Source organism: Crotalus tigris, unplaced genomic scaffold, assembly GCF_016545835.1.
Source record: "Crotalus tigris isolate CLP2741 ecotype Arizona unplaced genomic scaffold, ASM1654583v1 scf7180000024341.3516292, whole genome shotgun sequence".
NCBI lineage: Eukaryota > Metazoa > Chordata > Lepidosauria > Squamata > Viperidae > Crotalus > Crotalus tigris.
This window is the reverse complement of record NW_024100511.1, coordinates 2,500,571-2,517,541: the sequence shown is the minus strand read 5'-3', so window position 1 is coordinate 2,517,541 and position 16,971 is coordinate 2,500,571. Positions and strand designations below refer to the sequence as shown.

At 44.7% G+C, this 16,971-nt stretch overlaps 1 protein-coding gene across 4 annotated transcripts in view; it reads right to left on the bottom strand.

Annotated features, from left to right (window-relative positions):
- Positions 1-16,971, bottom strand: part of PALLD (palladin, cytoskeletal associated protein) — a 524,810-nt gene that overhangs the window by 478,027 nt on the left and 29,812 nt on the right. For all 4 annotated transcript variants that reach the window (XM_039326459.1, XM_039326458.1, XM_039326460.1 and 1 more), the window contains one exon: positions 137-1,165. In XM_039326459.1, coding sequence (XP_039182393.1) covers positions 137-1,164 — 1,028 coding nt within the window. In that variant the 5' untranslated portion in view covers position 1,165. The remainder of the gene's footprint in view (positions 1-136; positions 1,166-16,971) is intronic.

Sequence of the window (16,971 nt, the reverse complement as noted above, 5' to 3'; positions counted from 1 at the left end):
TTGATTGTATGTGTATTTTTACTATTGATCAACCGATAGATGTGCCAAATGGAAAGTGTCAAGTGAAAGGAAATGGAAGATCATACAAACGGTATATCAATGAATACTTACTCAAAGATGAATACCCAAAACTTACCTGATCTGAGGTACTGGATTTCCAGCAACCCTGCACTGAAGTAGAACCTTGCTTCCCTCAACAATTTCTTGACTCCTCAGTTTATGGATAAATCGAGGGGGAGATAACTGATTCTGACTTTCTCTTGCAACTTCATTTTGAGAGACAGTCTCACCCATCTGAGACCCTTCTTTTCTTTGGAGCACACATTCTTTAACCTGAGTGACTTCTGGGATCTCATTTTTTAGTGTGATTTCTAAACTTGTTTCAAGTACTGAATTCCTTAAAGAATTTGACAAAGCTAATTGCTTGCTCTTAGGAGAAAGATATCCACTATCAGGAAATGAAGAATTTCCATTTGGACTCTCAACTCTCATCTTGGCTGCTTCATGAAAAATAGAAGACAGTTCTTCAATCAAAGTGGAAGCTTTATCACATAGCTTATTCTTCAAGGGTAAATTACTTGCCAAAATTGATTTAGATTTAGGGTTCCCCTTTGGGGTATTTAAACTATGCCTTTTAGCATTTTTGAGACTTCGGATAAAGCTGGGTCTTGCAGGCAGCAGGGGAAAAGCACTTGCTTGTTTACCAGTAACATTTAAAATATCACTTTTTCCATGAGGATATGCATTCTGACCCTGCTGGTCTGTGGGAGTTTGAGATGAAAGCCACAAGGAGGTGGAGCTGGTTGCGCAATTTCTCTTGGAAGGATAACTGTCATGTGCTTTGGCTTGCCCAGAAGAAGCATTTTCTGGTGAGTGTGAAGAAGTGTTCAAGTATGGGTACTCTTGCTTTTCTTCAACAGAATTAATGGATTGATGAGCAAGTTCAAGGCTTTTGTTTATCTCATCTTGACTAAGAAAGGCAGATAATTCATTTGAAAAGTCCGCATCTTGTATATCTGATAGGGAATCATAAAAGAGTTCATAACGTAATGAATCCTCAGAATTGTTTTCATAGTTTCCAACATAAGGGCTTTTTTCAAAACGATGAGGCTCTTTCATAATTACAGAGAGAGGGACAGGCTGCTCACAACTTCTGTCCTGCATGCTGGAACAACAACAACAACAAAATCTTATCTCAGAAAGACCTGGGATTTTATCTAATTTGTATCCTTTCCTAATCTACTGTAGCACTGTCAATAAAGCAAAGAAAAAAAATAAAGCATAGGTGAATGTCCCTTGTTTTTTTATTTCATTAAAGTATGTCCTACTTGTGCTGGCAGAGAGAGCTTACTTTGGATCCCATTAGTCAAAGAACTCTGTCTGTCAGGATCCAGAAGAACTGCAGCAACTGCCTTTTGGAACATTTTACTCTCTAAGGTAAGATCTACCCTCACCCTCCTAAATACCTGGCTCAGCCAGTTGGTCTGGAAACCAAATGCGGAAGTTGCATGCTGTTGGATTGATGGCAGACTCCCCCCCCCCTTGGTCTCTACTCTCCACCGGTCCATCTTTTTGTTATCACATTGATGTATTCTTGTGCTCTTTTTCATTTTTCATTTTATTGTTCTATTATCTTACTTCTGTTTTGCTTACACTCTTTTTATTTCTTCCTTTCTATTATGTAAGCTGCCTGGAATAGCCCCATGGTAAGATAGACAGCAAAAAAATGTATATATCTTTGGCTACCAAAGTGTTAATTGTAACTTCTGCATAGTTGGAATGAACTTCAGATGTTTTATATAAAACTAAATATCTCCTGTATTACTAAGATTGATTCTACCATTAAGCATGGTCAAGCACCTCTTTCCTATGATTATTCTGCTAGTCTACTTATCCATTCCCTTCTGTTGGAGGGCCTAGCCTTTTCTGATAATCTAAACCAGTGGCCCCTAACCTTTGGGGCACCAGGGTCTGGTTCTGTAGAGAGAGGTTTTTCCACAGATTGGAAGGGGCATGGTTTCACATGCTGCCTGCATCCTGCAGATGGAGCTTTGTTTGTTTGCGGCCCCATTTCTGGCCCCGACTAGGTGGTTCCGCCCCAGGCGCCTAATGGACCCAGATCGGTTCCAGGAGGAGCTTGGGGAAATACCTGACTCCCTTGTCCACAACTCCTCCGGGTCCCTGGTTGCGGCCTGGAATGAGGCGGCGTCCGGGGCCCTGGATCGAATTGCGCCCTTGCGACCTCTCTGTGGTGGTGGTCCCCGGAGGGTGCCTTGGTTTACTGAGGAGCTCCGGGAGATGAAGCGCCACAAGAGATGTCTAGAGCGACGTTGGAGGGCCAGTAACTCTGAATCTGACCGATCACTATTAAGAACCTATCTTAGGACTTATTTAGTAGCAATAAGGGCGGCAAAGCGTGTTCACTTTTCCGCACTTATTACATCCGCAGAATCTCGCCTGGCCACCTTGTTTAGGGTGACCCGCTCCCTTCTTAAAGTGGAGGAGGTGGAGGAACCCTTGCAGGGGAGAGCTGAGGAGTTTGTTCAGTTTCTTTCGGACAAAATCGCTCAGATTCAGAGAGACCTGGACTCCGACTGGGCAGTGCCAGCCGAGTTGCTGGGGGCTGGTCTTAGTCAGGTTATCTGGAGTGAGTTTGAGCCTGTGACCCATGATGAAGTGGACAAGGCCGTGAGGGCAATGAATGCCGCCACCTGTTTATTGGACCCGTGCCCCTCCTGGCTGGTTTCTGCCAGTAGGGAGGTAACACGAGGCTGGCTCCAGGCGATAATCAATGCCTCCTTGATGAAGGGGTCTTTCCCGCAACCTTTAAAGGAAGCCTTCCCTGGACCCAGCTGTTTTGAAGAACTTTCGTCCTGTCTCCAACCTCCCCTTTGTGGGGAAGGTTGTAGAGAAGGTGGTGGCGTCCCAACTCTTGCGATCCTTGGATGAAACTAATTATCTGGACCCTTTTCAATCTGGTTTCAGGCCCGGCTACAGCACTGAGACTGCTTTGGTCGCACTGACCAATGACCTCTGGCGAGCCCGGGATAGGGGTCATTCCTCTATCCTGGTGCTTCTTGACCTCTCAGTGGCTTTCGATACCATCGACCATGGTATCCTTCTGCGTCGTCTCGGAGAGGTGGGGGTGGGCGGCACCGTATTACGGTGGTTCTCCTCCTACCTCTCTGACAGGTTGCAGTCGGTGTTGGCAGGCGGACAGAGATCAACTCCTAGGCGCCTCGATCATGGGGTGCCTCAGGGCTCGGTCCTGTCCCCCCTCCTTTTTAACATCTACATGAAACCGCTGGGTGAGATCATTCGGTGACACGGGGTGAGGTATCATCAGTACGCGGATGATACCCAATTGTATATCTCCACCCCGTGTCCTTTCAGTGAAGCAGTCAACGTGATGTGCCGGTGCCTGGAAGATGTGAGGGTCTGGATGGGGGTGAACAGGCTTAGACTCAACCCTGACAAGACCGAGTGGCTCTGGGTCTTGCCTCCCAAAGGTCAACTGGATGGTCCATCATTAGTCCTGGGGGGGGGCAAATTTACCTCCCTCAGTGCAGGCACGCAACTTGGGTGTCCTCCTGGACTCACAGCTAAATTTGGAACAACATCTATTGGCTGTGGCCAGGGGGACCTTTGCCCAGGTTCACCTGGTGCACCAGTTGCGGCCTTATTTGGACCGGGAGGCTTTACTCATGGTCACTCATGCCCTTGTCACCTCAAAACCCTGGATTACTGTAACGCGCTCTATATGGGGCTACCCTTGAAGAGCGTTCAGAGGCTGCAGTTGGTTCAGAATGCAGCCACGAGAGCGATTGTGGGAGCGTCAAGGTACGCCCACGTGTCACCTATCCTCCACGAGCTGCACTGGCTTCCTGTGGGTCTCCGGACGCAATTCAAGGTGTTGGTTATCACCTTTAAAGCCCTTCATGGCATAGGGCCAGGTTACTTACAGGACCGCATACTGCTGCACAGTTCCCAGAGACCGGTGAGGTCCCATAGATTGGGCCTCCTTCAGGTCCCGTCGGCCAGACAATGCCAGCTGGCGGGCCCTCGGGGAAGGGCCTTTTCTGTGGTGGCTCCAACCTGGTGGAATCAACTTCCCCCCAAGGTTCGAACTACTCCCACCCTGCCAGCCTTTAAGAAAGCCATTAAAACTCTCCTGTTCCGGCAGGCCTGGGGCTGATGTCCCCGGGGGGGGCGGGATATGATCGGACACGCTGTATGAATGTATTTATTTTATTGTTTTATTGTCAGATTATTGTTTTAATTTTGTACGCCGCCCTGAGTCCCTTGGATTGGGCGGCATATAAATTTTAGAAATAAATAAATAAATGTCGTGGCTTGGTGCCGGTTCACAGACCAGGGGTTGGAGACCCCTGATCTAAACTAACTTGCTGCTATACCAGATTATTATTGAATTCTGTCCATAGCTAGCTATTCAACTAGCTATCCAGTCAGCTTTCCTATATGGAATGAGGGAGAAAGGCATCACCTTGTCATTAACCTCAGCCAATAAAATGTCTTGGAGAGAGGCCCAGTGACCCAGATGAGAGGTGGCTGGTATGGCCCATCTGATAGGCAGCCCCAGGAGGTGGACCAGCACAGACCACCTGAGAGGTGGCCCAGTGACCCAGCCCAGCAGCCCAGAGGCTTGGAAATTCCAGGACAGGTGTTGAGGCAGCTGGAGGCCAGCTGAGGGGAGGTGGCATGGTGCAAACAGAAGCCAGCTGACCAGCAGTGGAACAGGAGACAGCAGACCAGTGGCTGAGAGCAGCGTGGCGGACTAGCTGAGCTGGGATGGCACAGAGCTAAGTGGCAATGGACTGGAGCGCCCAGAGCAGCACATCATACTCAAAAACACCAGCAGTGACCAGTGGCAACCAAAGAGCAAAAAGGCAGGGAGGAAAGGGGTAAGTATTGTATAAAACACTTCTAGACAGGGAAGAAAGGGATAATTTTCAAGTCAGGGAATAGAGGGCTAAGAACAAAGCATCTCCTAGAAAGCAGCCAGAGATTTCCTGAAAAAAGAAGTGCATATCAAAGGGCACATTTTTATATATTGCTACATTTTTAAAATAACTATTAGAATTTAATTTTTTTTAATTAGATTTTTTCTAAATCTGTGGTTAAATCTTTTACATTCTGAACATTTATAAACTTTTAAAATTTTAATCCTTAAATGAATTAGCAAAAAGAAATGTAGTCATGAAAAAAGAGATTGCACTGTTGTGAATTGTAACACATGTTCCATGTATATACTTATACCCATAGAAGACCCAAATTACACACATACCAAATGTAAACTAAATGAATTACAAGTAGTCCTCAACTTACAACAGTTCATTTAGTGACCATTCAAAGTGACATGACCATTTTTCACATTACCTCCATGGTCATGTGATCAAAATTTGAATCTTGAACTGTGGCTAGAAAGGTCGTAAAATGGGGCAAAACTCACTTAACAAATGTCTCACTTTATAAAAAAATTTGGGCTAAATTGTGGTCATAAGTCAAGGACTACCTGTACTAGAAGAGAAAGTAAAAGGTCTAGAGGCAACTCTAGTCACTCTGAAACTGCATCTACAAAAAGGGAAACACGAGTCTCCCTCAAGCCAGACAGTTGCACAGTTGTTTGGATCACCTGCCTCCCCCCAGCCTCTTTCTCTGCACTTGGACTTACCTGAGCTGCGCAGCCTGCAGCTGCTGCCAGACACCAATGGGCCCACACTGCTTGCCACCTCCTGTGCTGGCCACACCCATCCCCCCTGGCTTATTTTTGGGGTAGGGCTTATATTAGGCGCACCCTAAAAAAATCAGGCTAGAGCTTATTTTCTGGGTGGGTCTTATTTTCAGGGAAACACGATAGTACCACTTTATAAACCTTAGTAAGACCACACTTAGAATACTGCATCCAGTTTTGGTCACCATATTATAAAAAGATGTTGAGACTCTGCAAGAGAGCAGAAAAGAGCAACAAAGATGATCAGGGGAATGGGGGCTAAAATATATGAAGAATGGTTGCAGGTATTGGGTATTTCTATTCTAGTGAAAAGGGACTATGGGTGACATGATAGCAATGTTCCAATATTTGAGGGGGCTGCTACAAAGAAGAGGGGGTCAACCTATTTTCCAAAGTGCTAGAGGAAAAGACAATGGATGGAAACTAATCAAGGAGAGAAGCAAACTAGAACTAAATAGAAATTTCCTGACAGTGGGAACAATTAACCAGTGGAATAGCTTCTCTTCAGAAGTTGTGAGTGCTCTATCACCGGAGGCTTTTAAGAAGAGACTGGACAGCCACTTGTCTGGAAACATATCGGATCTCCTGCTTGAAGAGGTTCAATTAGAAGACCTCCAAGATCTCTTCCAACTCTGTTATTCTGTTATCCTCATTTCTATGGAATTATCATGTGACCTAATGGGAGGATTTAGTAGCTTCAGTACCCTGAAAATGATGCCAGTAGTGTTATCGCTGGTGATAAAGAATAATGGCACAAATTGACATGAGAGCACCTTAGAGTGTTATTTGCAAGCTGCACTGCTCACCATATTTGCAGGTACAATTTAAAGTGCTGGTTACTACTTATATAGTTTTTCAGAACACAGGGCTTGGTTATTTATGGAATCACATGTCTCCAATTACCTGCAAGCATCTAATAAACTCTTATTAGTTTTATTTTTTAAAAAATCTATTTATTTGTTTATTTATATTTATCAGTGAAAGAATTGAGATCCCTAGGTATGCTGTAGGTAGACAAAGAAGGGATTAAACTAAATGGGAGGAATGTCCAATCCATTTTACAAATACTAATTATAATTAGAAGAAAGATAAAGCATTCTTTCATTGCGGGTTAGTTTGATGATATGTATTATTTACTCAGCATTTCTCAGTGCAACTTACAAAACTAATTGAGGTGGAATGGATAGTGGAATTCCATCAGGCTTCTATGGACTTAAAGATTGCTTTATGTTTAAAATGTGTTCTAATAGAACTTAATTTTTTTTATTAAAAGTTTTAAAGATTTTATACAATATATATCCCAAATCCCTCCCACCTCTCCCATCCCTCCCCCACTTCCCAGAGCTGATTACAGGGTTACAAATAAACAATCATAATCTAACTAACATTTCCCAACTATACAAACAATCAAATCCATAACATACTTTAACTCCTTTTCAAAATAAATATTAACAAATTAAATACAAAAATAATAATATAATTAAACCATAAAACTAAGACTAATATAAGTTCTACCATATTAAATTATTAATAATAATCTAAAATTTACTCATAAGCTAGATAATACTTTTTAGTCTCATATTTATTCTGAATATAATCTATCCTTCTTCTCCAAACCGAAATATATCTTTCTTGTGAGTAGTCCTTCAAATAAGCGGAAATTTTTGCCATTTCTGCTAAATTAGACACCTTGAATATCCATTCTTCCATAGTAGGCAAAGAATCTTTCTTCCAATATTGCCCCACCAATAATCTTGCAGCTGTTATAAGATTCAACATCAAATTAATTTCTTTAACATCAAAATCTACAATAACACCTAAGAAAAATAATTGTGGCATAAACTTTATCTTTCTCTTAAAAATCTTTTGAATGTTCCACCAAATCTTAATCCAAAAAGCTTTTATATTTCTACAAGTCCACCAAATATGAAAATAAGTTGCATCTAAGCTTTCACATCTCCAACATTTGGGCTGTAAATTAGGATACATACAGGACAGCTTTTGAGGATCCAAATGCCACCTATAAAACATTTTATAAAAATTTTCTCTTAAATTTTGAGCTTGAGTAAATTTTACATTTCTAACCCAAATTGTCTCCCATGTGTCCAATAGAATCGGCTCTTGAATATTTTGTGCCCATTTTACCATACAGTCTTTAACTAACTCCGTTTCAGAATCCAATTCTATTAAAACAGTGGTTCTCAACCTTTTTAATGCCACGACCCCCAACCGGTCGTAAGTCAAGGACTACTCAACCGGTCGTAAATCGAGGACTACTCGACTGGTGCAGCACCGTTTGCAGAATGGGACTTTTGGCGGTCTCAGCAGGGCAGAGACAGCCTGGACAATTCCTATTGGCTTTTGAAAGCCAATAGAATTAGACTCTATTCAAGAGAGTCTATTCTATTGGCTTTCAAAAGCCAATAGAATAAAAGGGAGTAGCACAGCTAAGGAAAAATGGCAGACTGCGTTGTTTGGCGACCCCCGTGAAATGGTTGTTCGACCCCAAATGGGGTCCCGACCCACAGGTTGAGAACCACTGTATTAAAACATTATAAATTCTCTTTATATGGGCTCAAGTTTGATCTTTAATCTGTTTTACCAAATTCATGTCATTTAAAGTAATACCAACCTTTTGATCTAAACTCCACCTAATTAACAATTGATTATACTGAAACATAATTTCAGTACAATATTTTCTTGCTTCAACTCAGCTAAAGATTTTAATTGCCAATCCTTCCCTACCAAACTAAGTAATTCCTTATAAGAAATCCTATCCAAATTCACACCCCTAGATAACCCCTCTATCACGTGTCCAGGAATCCCCCAAACTGGAATTTTATAGTTTAACTTATAATAATACTTCTTCCAGACACGTAATAAAGAGTTTCTTAAAATATGAGATTTAAAAACCTGATCTACTTTTTTATTATAAATTAAATATGCATGCCATCCATATAATAAATTCCATCCTTCAAAAAGGAGTATATTTTTATTTGTTAAGTTAAGCCAATCAACTTAATTTTTATTTACAGTTTATACTCTATTTAGATGCTTCAAAGGCTGGTACAAACTCAATTTTTACCTACCACAGAAATTGTTGCCAAGAGTTCACAGATACAGAATTACAGAAAAAGAATCCAATGTGTTCGTTTAAATTGAATAATAATAAATGTACTAATGGAATATGAATGTATTGTCATTACTTTTTACCTAATATTGTTAGAGAAAATTTCTTGTACAGTTATAAAAATGGAAAGATACCAATTGGAGATAACTAGATGGTATTTAACTGTTCAGTCTTATTTGTATATGTTGTTTTTTGTTTTTGTATTGTTTCTTATTTTTTGTAAAATTTATAAAACTCTTTAATAAAAAAAAAAATACAACATCAATTTGACAAACGTAGCAGATGTTTTATATACAGATACTGAAATGACATTAAAGTTGTATGCTGAGAAAATTAAAATATTCTGACTTATACAAAAGCTATTTCTCCCAGCTTTCACTAATGAAAAAGAGTAGGTATAAGGATGAGCTGCTATGTTGCAAAAAAGAAAAAAATCTTCTCAACATTGTAAGCACCAAAGTTATTTTTTTTCTTGATGGAGTAAGAGTCAAATGCAAGGCTAAAGGCACATAGACAGTTGGAAAAATCTTGATTCTTTTTAGCACCTGCAATCTGGTACATAATTTATAATAGGCAAAGAAAGTAGACAAGAGAAAGGGGCTCAGGACGTTGCATTGGTCCCAGGCATTCCAAAAGCTGCCTGGGACCAGACAGAGCGGCGCCAGCCTTCTGCACATGTGCAAGGCGTGAAAATGCTCTGTTCCTATTGGTTGACACTGTCCAGGCTTCTGGCCTGCGTGCCTTTTGTGTTTGCTTGGTTGTTGTAGAAGGAGAATAAAGTGTTTGTTCATCATTGCCATGTGTCTTCATCATTCGCAAGCGAACGAAGGACTTAACACTGGCGACGAAGGTGGGATCCTTTGCAAGCTGAAACAAAAGATTTAAGGACTTACCCAGGAAGTCCTGAAGAGGGGAAGACAGCGACTGAATCAGCGTCCCAGCCTGCCAGTACAGCATTGTTGGAGGGTGAGCTTGGCTAAAGGAACTTTTCCCCAAACAGCAGCTTGCAGAGGAAGCGAGTGGTGAAGGTCATAAACTTTACGATGTCGAAGATTGGCTACTTGACTGATTTCGATGTCTCCCACCCAGAGAGATGTAATTCCTATGTAGCCCGGGTGGAGAACTACTTCAGAGTAAATCAGATTAGAGAAGACAGCCTGAAGGCAGCAACTCTTTTGTGTGCCTGTGGACAAGAAGCTTTTGACATCACAGAAAATCTGGTGGCCCCTGTACCTCTGGAGTCAGTAACATATGCTGACTTGAAGAAAATGTTGAAGGAACACTTCCAGCCGAAGTTATCCATCATTGCTTGGAGGCACGCGTTCGAGCAGAGAGACCAGAGGCCGGGTGAATCTGCTGCGGACTTTATTGCGGCCTTAAGGCAAGCAGCCAGACCTTGTGAGTTCAAGGATCTGGAAGAGAGGCTGCGAGATCGCTTTGTCTGTGGCTTAAAGAGCAGAGACTTACAACAAAAATTTTTTGCAAAAGAAGATGTTTCCTTCCAAGATGTGTTGCGAGAAGTGGCAGCTGAGGAAGCAGCAGGCGGGGCTGTGAAGGCCTTGCGCCTTGCCAGGAATCCTCCAGACACAGCTACTGTCCACCAAGAGGATGCTCGAGAAGGTTCAGAAGTAGATCCTGAAGAGGAGGTCAACAGACTTCACCAGCCAGCTGAGAGGAGGCAAAAGGGACTTCCGGTCAAGGTCCCAGCATCTCTTCAATGCTTTGGGTGCGGAGGACGCCACAAGCGAGCTGACTGCAGGTTTCACTCCACCATTTGCAGGGCATGTGGCAGGCAGGGCCACATTGCATCCATCTGTTTGGGTCGCCAGAAGGTTCAACCTTGGGAAGAATTGCTTCAGAAAGGTACCAGGGTCCCCAGCCAACACAGGGTGGGTTTCTGGGCATCACGCAGGAGCATTCTAAGAACAGGAACACACAAGCCCCTTAAGAAGAAACTTTCCATTAACATAAGGTTGCAAGGGGTTCCCTTACTGATGGAGTTGGACACAGAGTCCGCTCTTTCCATTATTTCAATTAATACCTTTAAAAGGATTTGCAGCAGTAGTGGCCTTCGAGTTAAACTCAGGCCATCGAAGCTAATACTCACTGATTTTCAAAATTCTATGGTGTGTGTTAAGGGGGAGGCCACCCTTCGGGTACAGTATAAGGATTTTGAAGGTTCCCTAGATGTGGAGGTTCTTGGGGGTGAATGTACGAGTCTTATTGGACTCAATTGGTTTGAGGCTCTGGGAATCCAGGTAACTGGGCTGCACAGCTTGCAAATGCTGGGCCTTGCAGAGGTTTGCAAGGAGTTTGCAGATGTGTTTAGTTCAGAGCTAGGATTCTACAAGGGGCCTCCCATTTCGCTACGGTTAGACCCAACCATCACGCCCATCAGGGTTAAGTCTAGGAGGGTACCTTTTGCCCTCAAAGGGAAGATAGATGCTGAACTGGACAAATTGCTCCAGCAGGGCATTTTAGAACCTATGGATTCTAGTCCATGGGAAACCCCCATAGTAACACTTCTAAAGGCTAATGGGGAAATACGTATATGTGCAGACTACAAGTGTACACTGAATAAGGCGTTGCAACAGCATGCTTATCCAGTCCCTGTTGTAAGCCACATCCTAGCCTCCCTCAAGGGGGAGCGCATTTTTGCGAAGCTTGACCTGGCACAGGCTTATCAACAGCTACCTGTTGATGAGGAAGCTGCAGAGGCCCAGACTATTGTAACTCATAGGGGAGCCTTCAAGGTCAAAAGACTGCAATTTGGGGTAAATGTAGCCCCTGGCATATTCCAAAGTGTCATGGAGAGCACACTTCGAGGTATTCCTGGGGTCTGTCCCTACTTCGATGATGTCCTCATCACTGGGGAGTCATCTCAAAATTTAGCAGAAAGGTTAAGGGCTGTCTTGCTTCGTTTTCAAAAAGCAGGCCTTAAGCTAAAGCAGGATAAATGCAAGATAGGAGTCACTTCCACTGACTTCTTAGATTTCAGGATTGATGCCCAAGGCATTCACCCTGCTGAAGCTAAACTACAAGCTATTCAACAGGCCCCAAGCCCCAAGTCCAAGAGTGAGCTGCAAGCCTTCTTGGGGCTATTAAATTTTTACCATGCATTTCTCCCACATAAAGCTGCAGTGGCAGAGCCGTTATACAGGCTCTTAGACAAGCAGGCTCCTTGGCAGTGGACTAAAGTCCATGACAAGAGTTTCAATGAGGTTAAGGCCTTGCTCACTTCTAATGCTGTTTTAGCGCATTTCAATGAGCAACTCCCTGTTTGCATCGCATGTGATGCATCTCCTTATGGGGTGGGAGCTGTACTTAGCCATCTAAAGGCTGATGGGATACAGGCCCCTCTGGCCTATTACTCAAGGACGGTCTTCTGCAGAGCGAAATTATGCTCAAATTGACAGAGAAGCCTTGGCCATAGTGGCTGGCATAAAGAAATTTCATGATTTCTTATATGGCCGGCATTTCACTGTCTATACTGACCATAAGCCTCTGCTGGGTTTGTTTACCACTAACAAACAGACCCCACATATCATTTCTCCTCATATGCTGAGATGGTTCATTTTCCTGTCAGCATATGACTACACTTTAGTTCACAAACCTGGAAAAGAAATGGGTCATGTAGATGGCCTGAGCAGATTACCTCTGAACCAATTAGAGCCAGATCCTGCTCCAGCCATTAATATTCTTTCCATTCAGGAGTTGTCTGAGTGTCCCCTCAATGCTAGGGACATGGCTGCAGAAACTGCCACTGATCACACACTTACACGCATGCTGACATGGGTGTTGTCAGGATGGCCCGACAAGTGCCCAGATACTGAGTTCCAAAGCTTCTGGCACAAGAAGCATGAGTTTTCAAGGGTTGTCTGTTATGGGGTAGCAGGGTAGTGATCCCAGCCTCATTGAGGTCTAGAATCTTGATCTCTCTGCAGGAGAGACATCCTGGTATAGTCAGGATGAAAGCGCTTGCGTGCAGCCATCTTTGGTGTCCTGAGCTCGATAAAGCCATCGAGGCCCAGGTGCACAGGTGCCAATTGTGCCAACAGTCATGGCCTGAAATGCCTCAGGCCCCAGTATATAGGTGGGAGGAAACTCAAACCCTATGGTCTAGGGTGCATATAGATTATGCTGGGCCCTTTCAGGGGCAAGTCTTCCTGGTTGTTGCTGATAGCCATTCCAAGTGGCTAGAGGTTGTTTCTGTTTCCTCCACTACTACTGCCAGTACCATCCAGGTGTTGAGAAGAATTTTTGCATCACACGGTCTTCCAGATATTCTGGTTTCAGATAATGGCCCTCAATTTACATCTTCTGAGTTCCAGGCTTTCCTTCAAGCCAACATGACCCGGCATGCAATGTTGGCTCCTTTCCATCCATCCTCCAACGGACTGGCAGAGAGAATGGTGCACACTACCAAAGATGCTCTCAAGAAACTGACTTACGGTAACTGGCATCACAGGTTAGCAAATTTCCTTCTTGCACACCGCACCACACCATGCACAGCCACAGGGAAGAGCCGTGCTGAACTCCGCTGGGGTTGCTGACTCATTACCAAACTGGACAGGCTGCACCCTGACCGGGTGGCTTCACAGGTGTCACAACCGCAGGAACCTAGGAGACTCCAGTGGGCGATCTGGTTTGGGCAAGAAACTATGGGCCTGGACATCTCTGGGTCACAGCTGTGGTCTGCAAGGTCTCTGGGCCATTGTCATACGAAGTTGCCTTGGGTGACGGCCGTGTTCTTTGCAGACACATAGACCAACTGCGTTGGAGACTGGACTCTCACCATTCCACTCCTGGCTCTGCTCTGGGGGGGGGGAGGACCATAATATGCATTCTGGGTCAGAGGTCCCAGGCTTAACAGGCCCTCACTGGCTGCTGCTGAGGCCATTTGGGATTCATCCCAAGGTTCCACAAGTGCTCCAAACAGGAATTCACTGGATAGGGAGTCACACCGGGGGTATCCACAGTATTCACATATGTCAGATGATGGTCCAGACAGGGAGACTGACTGGAGGTATCCACATAAATCACAAACAGCAAGAGAAAAGGAATTCCATCAAGGGCGCTTGCATAATTCAGCAATTGCTCCCAAGAGGAAGTCACCAGCTAGGGGGGTTGCCATGGAGGTGGCTCCTGACTCTGGCACCTCTGGCACGTGCTTAGGGGCAACAGAGTACTGGGGCACTTCCGCTACCCAGGCCTCTCCATTTGCTGGCCTTGGGCTCGAGGAACAGTGTTCCCAAGAGGGGTCCATTGTGGACTCGGGGACTTCCACCCTTCCAAGGTATGCTGGCTTGGACTCAGAGGGTCCAGCCAGTCAGTAGCTGGGTGGGTCAACCGGGTACTTGGGGCAGCAAAGTCCTGGCCTGCCTAGCACTTTGCTGCCCCAAGTACCCGGTTGACCCACCCAGCTACTGACTGGTAGGCGAGCAGGTAGGCCAGGCACCCTCACCAGGGTCACCTGGATATTTAGGGCAGCAACGTCCTGGCCTGCCTAGCCTGGTAGGCGAGCAGGTGGGCCAGACAATCTCTCTGGGCCTTAGAAGGTCGCAGCGGGCCAGATGCCCACCCAAACATCTGAGAGACTTTGTGAGGTTGCTGTCAAATCATGAGGGACTTTCTTATGAGGCCCCTGAATGAAGGGAGTAATTCGGGGTTAGATTATTTTGCATTATTTTGATTTCGGATACATTTATTTGTGTTAATAAATATTGAAGGGGGTTTGCCTGTGTGCAGACTCGAGTATTCCACACTTTTTGCATTTGAATAATGCAGCTGTATGTCACTCTTTCCAGTGCATGATGTACCTGTGTGTACGCGAAGTATGTTCCATCTAGTGGGGAGGGATGTTGTGTCCTAAGCCTGCAAAAGTAGGCTTGGGACGTTGCATTGGTCCAGGGCATTCCAAAAGCTGCCCGGGACCAGACAGAGCGGCACCAGCCTTGTGCACATGTGCAAGGCGCAAAAATGCTCTGTTCCTATTGGTTGACACTGTCTGGGCTTCTGGCCATATAAAAAGGCCTGCGTGTCTTTTGTGTTTGCTTGGTTGTTGTAGAAGGAGAATAAAGTGTTTGTTCGTCATCGCCATGTGTCTTCATCATTCGCAAGTGAACGAAGGACTTAACAAGCATGCTATCTTTTTCTCTCTCCCTCTTGGGCAGTGTAAGACTTTTTTTTCCTTAGAAGTGAAAGCAAGGAATTAGCATTCCAATTATTGCAATTATTAACTATGGGAGACAGCAAAAGTTTTGTCTATTTCACACTTGAAGATTGAAACTGAGGGACTGGCAAAAAGTGTGTCATTTTTTCATTGACTTTCTCTTTCCAAGCTTTCCAAGCAAAGACTTTTCTAGTGAGAAAATGAGAACGAGTTTTGGCAATCATATCATCTCCTTCCAGGTTCCCTGTTGACTTGTGGAAAGTGTCAGGGAATATTAGAAAATGTGGACCACATGATTATGCCTAACTAGGGCAATGTTGAACAGTAACAGTGCAGTGGAGTTGAAGCAGTAAAAAAATCTCCCAAATTTCATTGCCTCAGGACTAAAAGGTCCTGGCATTCTGAAAGATAACCTGTTTGAGGTACCTTTTTTGACAAAGTTTTGCCCTAGGATTCAGCATTTTTCCCAATTGAAGGTTATAAAGTATCAAACAGATACAATAATGTTAGTAGTATATAGATTATAATTTTTTCCTTACTAATTTTGTGTATTTTTTAGACTTTATTAAATCCTTTAGTTAATATTTTGGAAACATTATGTTGTTATCACTGTGACAAACAAATCTGAGAAAGTCTATGTGTAAGGAACCGCTTCAAAACCTCTTCCCAAGAAAGCAGAACTCTTGGAACAGATTCATCCCAAAAGGAACTTTTATTAGGAGAAGTTGACAGCAGGCATAGAAGGCAGGATCTGAGGGTTTCCAACTTAAATCAATAGGTTAAAGGAGCAAAAAGTAAACCTCAGCCCAACAGTTCATCTGGTCAGTTTAACCAGGCCAATCCCCAGGTGTTAAGTCCACTGTGGGAACGAGGCTAATAAGACTCCATTCCAAAGGCTGTGAAAACATTGTTGGGTCTTCGCACCTTCTCTTCCGCAGTGAGAGATAAGCCAGATAGCTGGAGGCACATTCTTTTCTCACCCCAGGGTGACACCAAGGGGAGAATAGTTCAAAGAGCAAGCAGATAGAGGAAGCGGAGAGGATACATTGTAGCAGCTAAGCAAAAGGGCAACATACATACAGTCCCCCAAAGATCTCCCCTCTCCCTCTAGGACAGTGATGGCAAACCTTTTAGAGACCAAGTGCCCAAACTGTAACTCCAAACCCACTTATCGCTGGGTGGGCGTGGCTGCGGTGGTCACGGCAGACTGGGTGGGCATGGCTGCGGTGGGCATGGCCACCTCGATGTTGCTCATGGGGAGAGATGCTTATGGGGGCTGGGCAGGATTGGGGGAGATCCAGGGGGTTTCTGGTGGGTGGGGCAATGGGTAGGAGGTTCATCCTGCAGGGTGAGGTGAGGTGAGGCAGGGGGCAGGGCAGGGGTGTCATTGCTGTGGGGCAAGGCAAGGTGAGGCAGGGGACAGGGAGGCTGCTGCCTAACATCATTGGCCCCTGCACATAGATGCCAGTGAGCACATGGGGGCCAACGGTGTCCATCAGCAGCCACAACCTGTCAACCCCTCAACTGGCGCACTCTGGGGTTCTGTAGCCAGCTGCAAATACTGGGCCAGCCTTCTAGCAGCAGGCGGAGTAGGGGAGAGGGGAAGCACATGAGGCAGACCACCAGATGTGCCTACTCCATTCCATTTGTTTTTGATTGCGGTTGGAGAGCAGGTCGCTGCTGGTCATCTCCTTAGCCCCCTCGCAGATCTTGCCCTTGGCCTGCATGTGGAACTTGTTCCCCTCACACATCCGACACACCTTAGCCCTGCCTTGGGCCGCCACCAACAGCAGCTCGTGCAGGTCCATTAGGCTGCCACCACCGCCTCCTACCCAGCCCTGCACATGAGATGATCTAAGTACATCAAACAGCAATAAAATAACAAGATCCAATAACTGAACTCAGCCATAATACTCT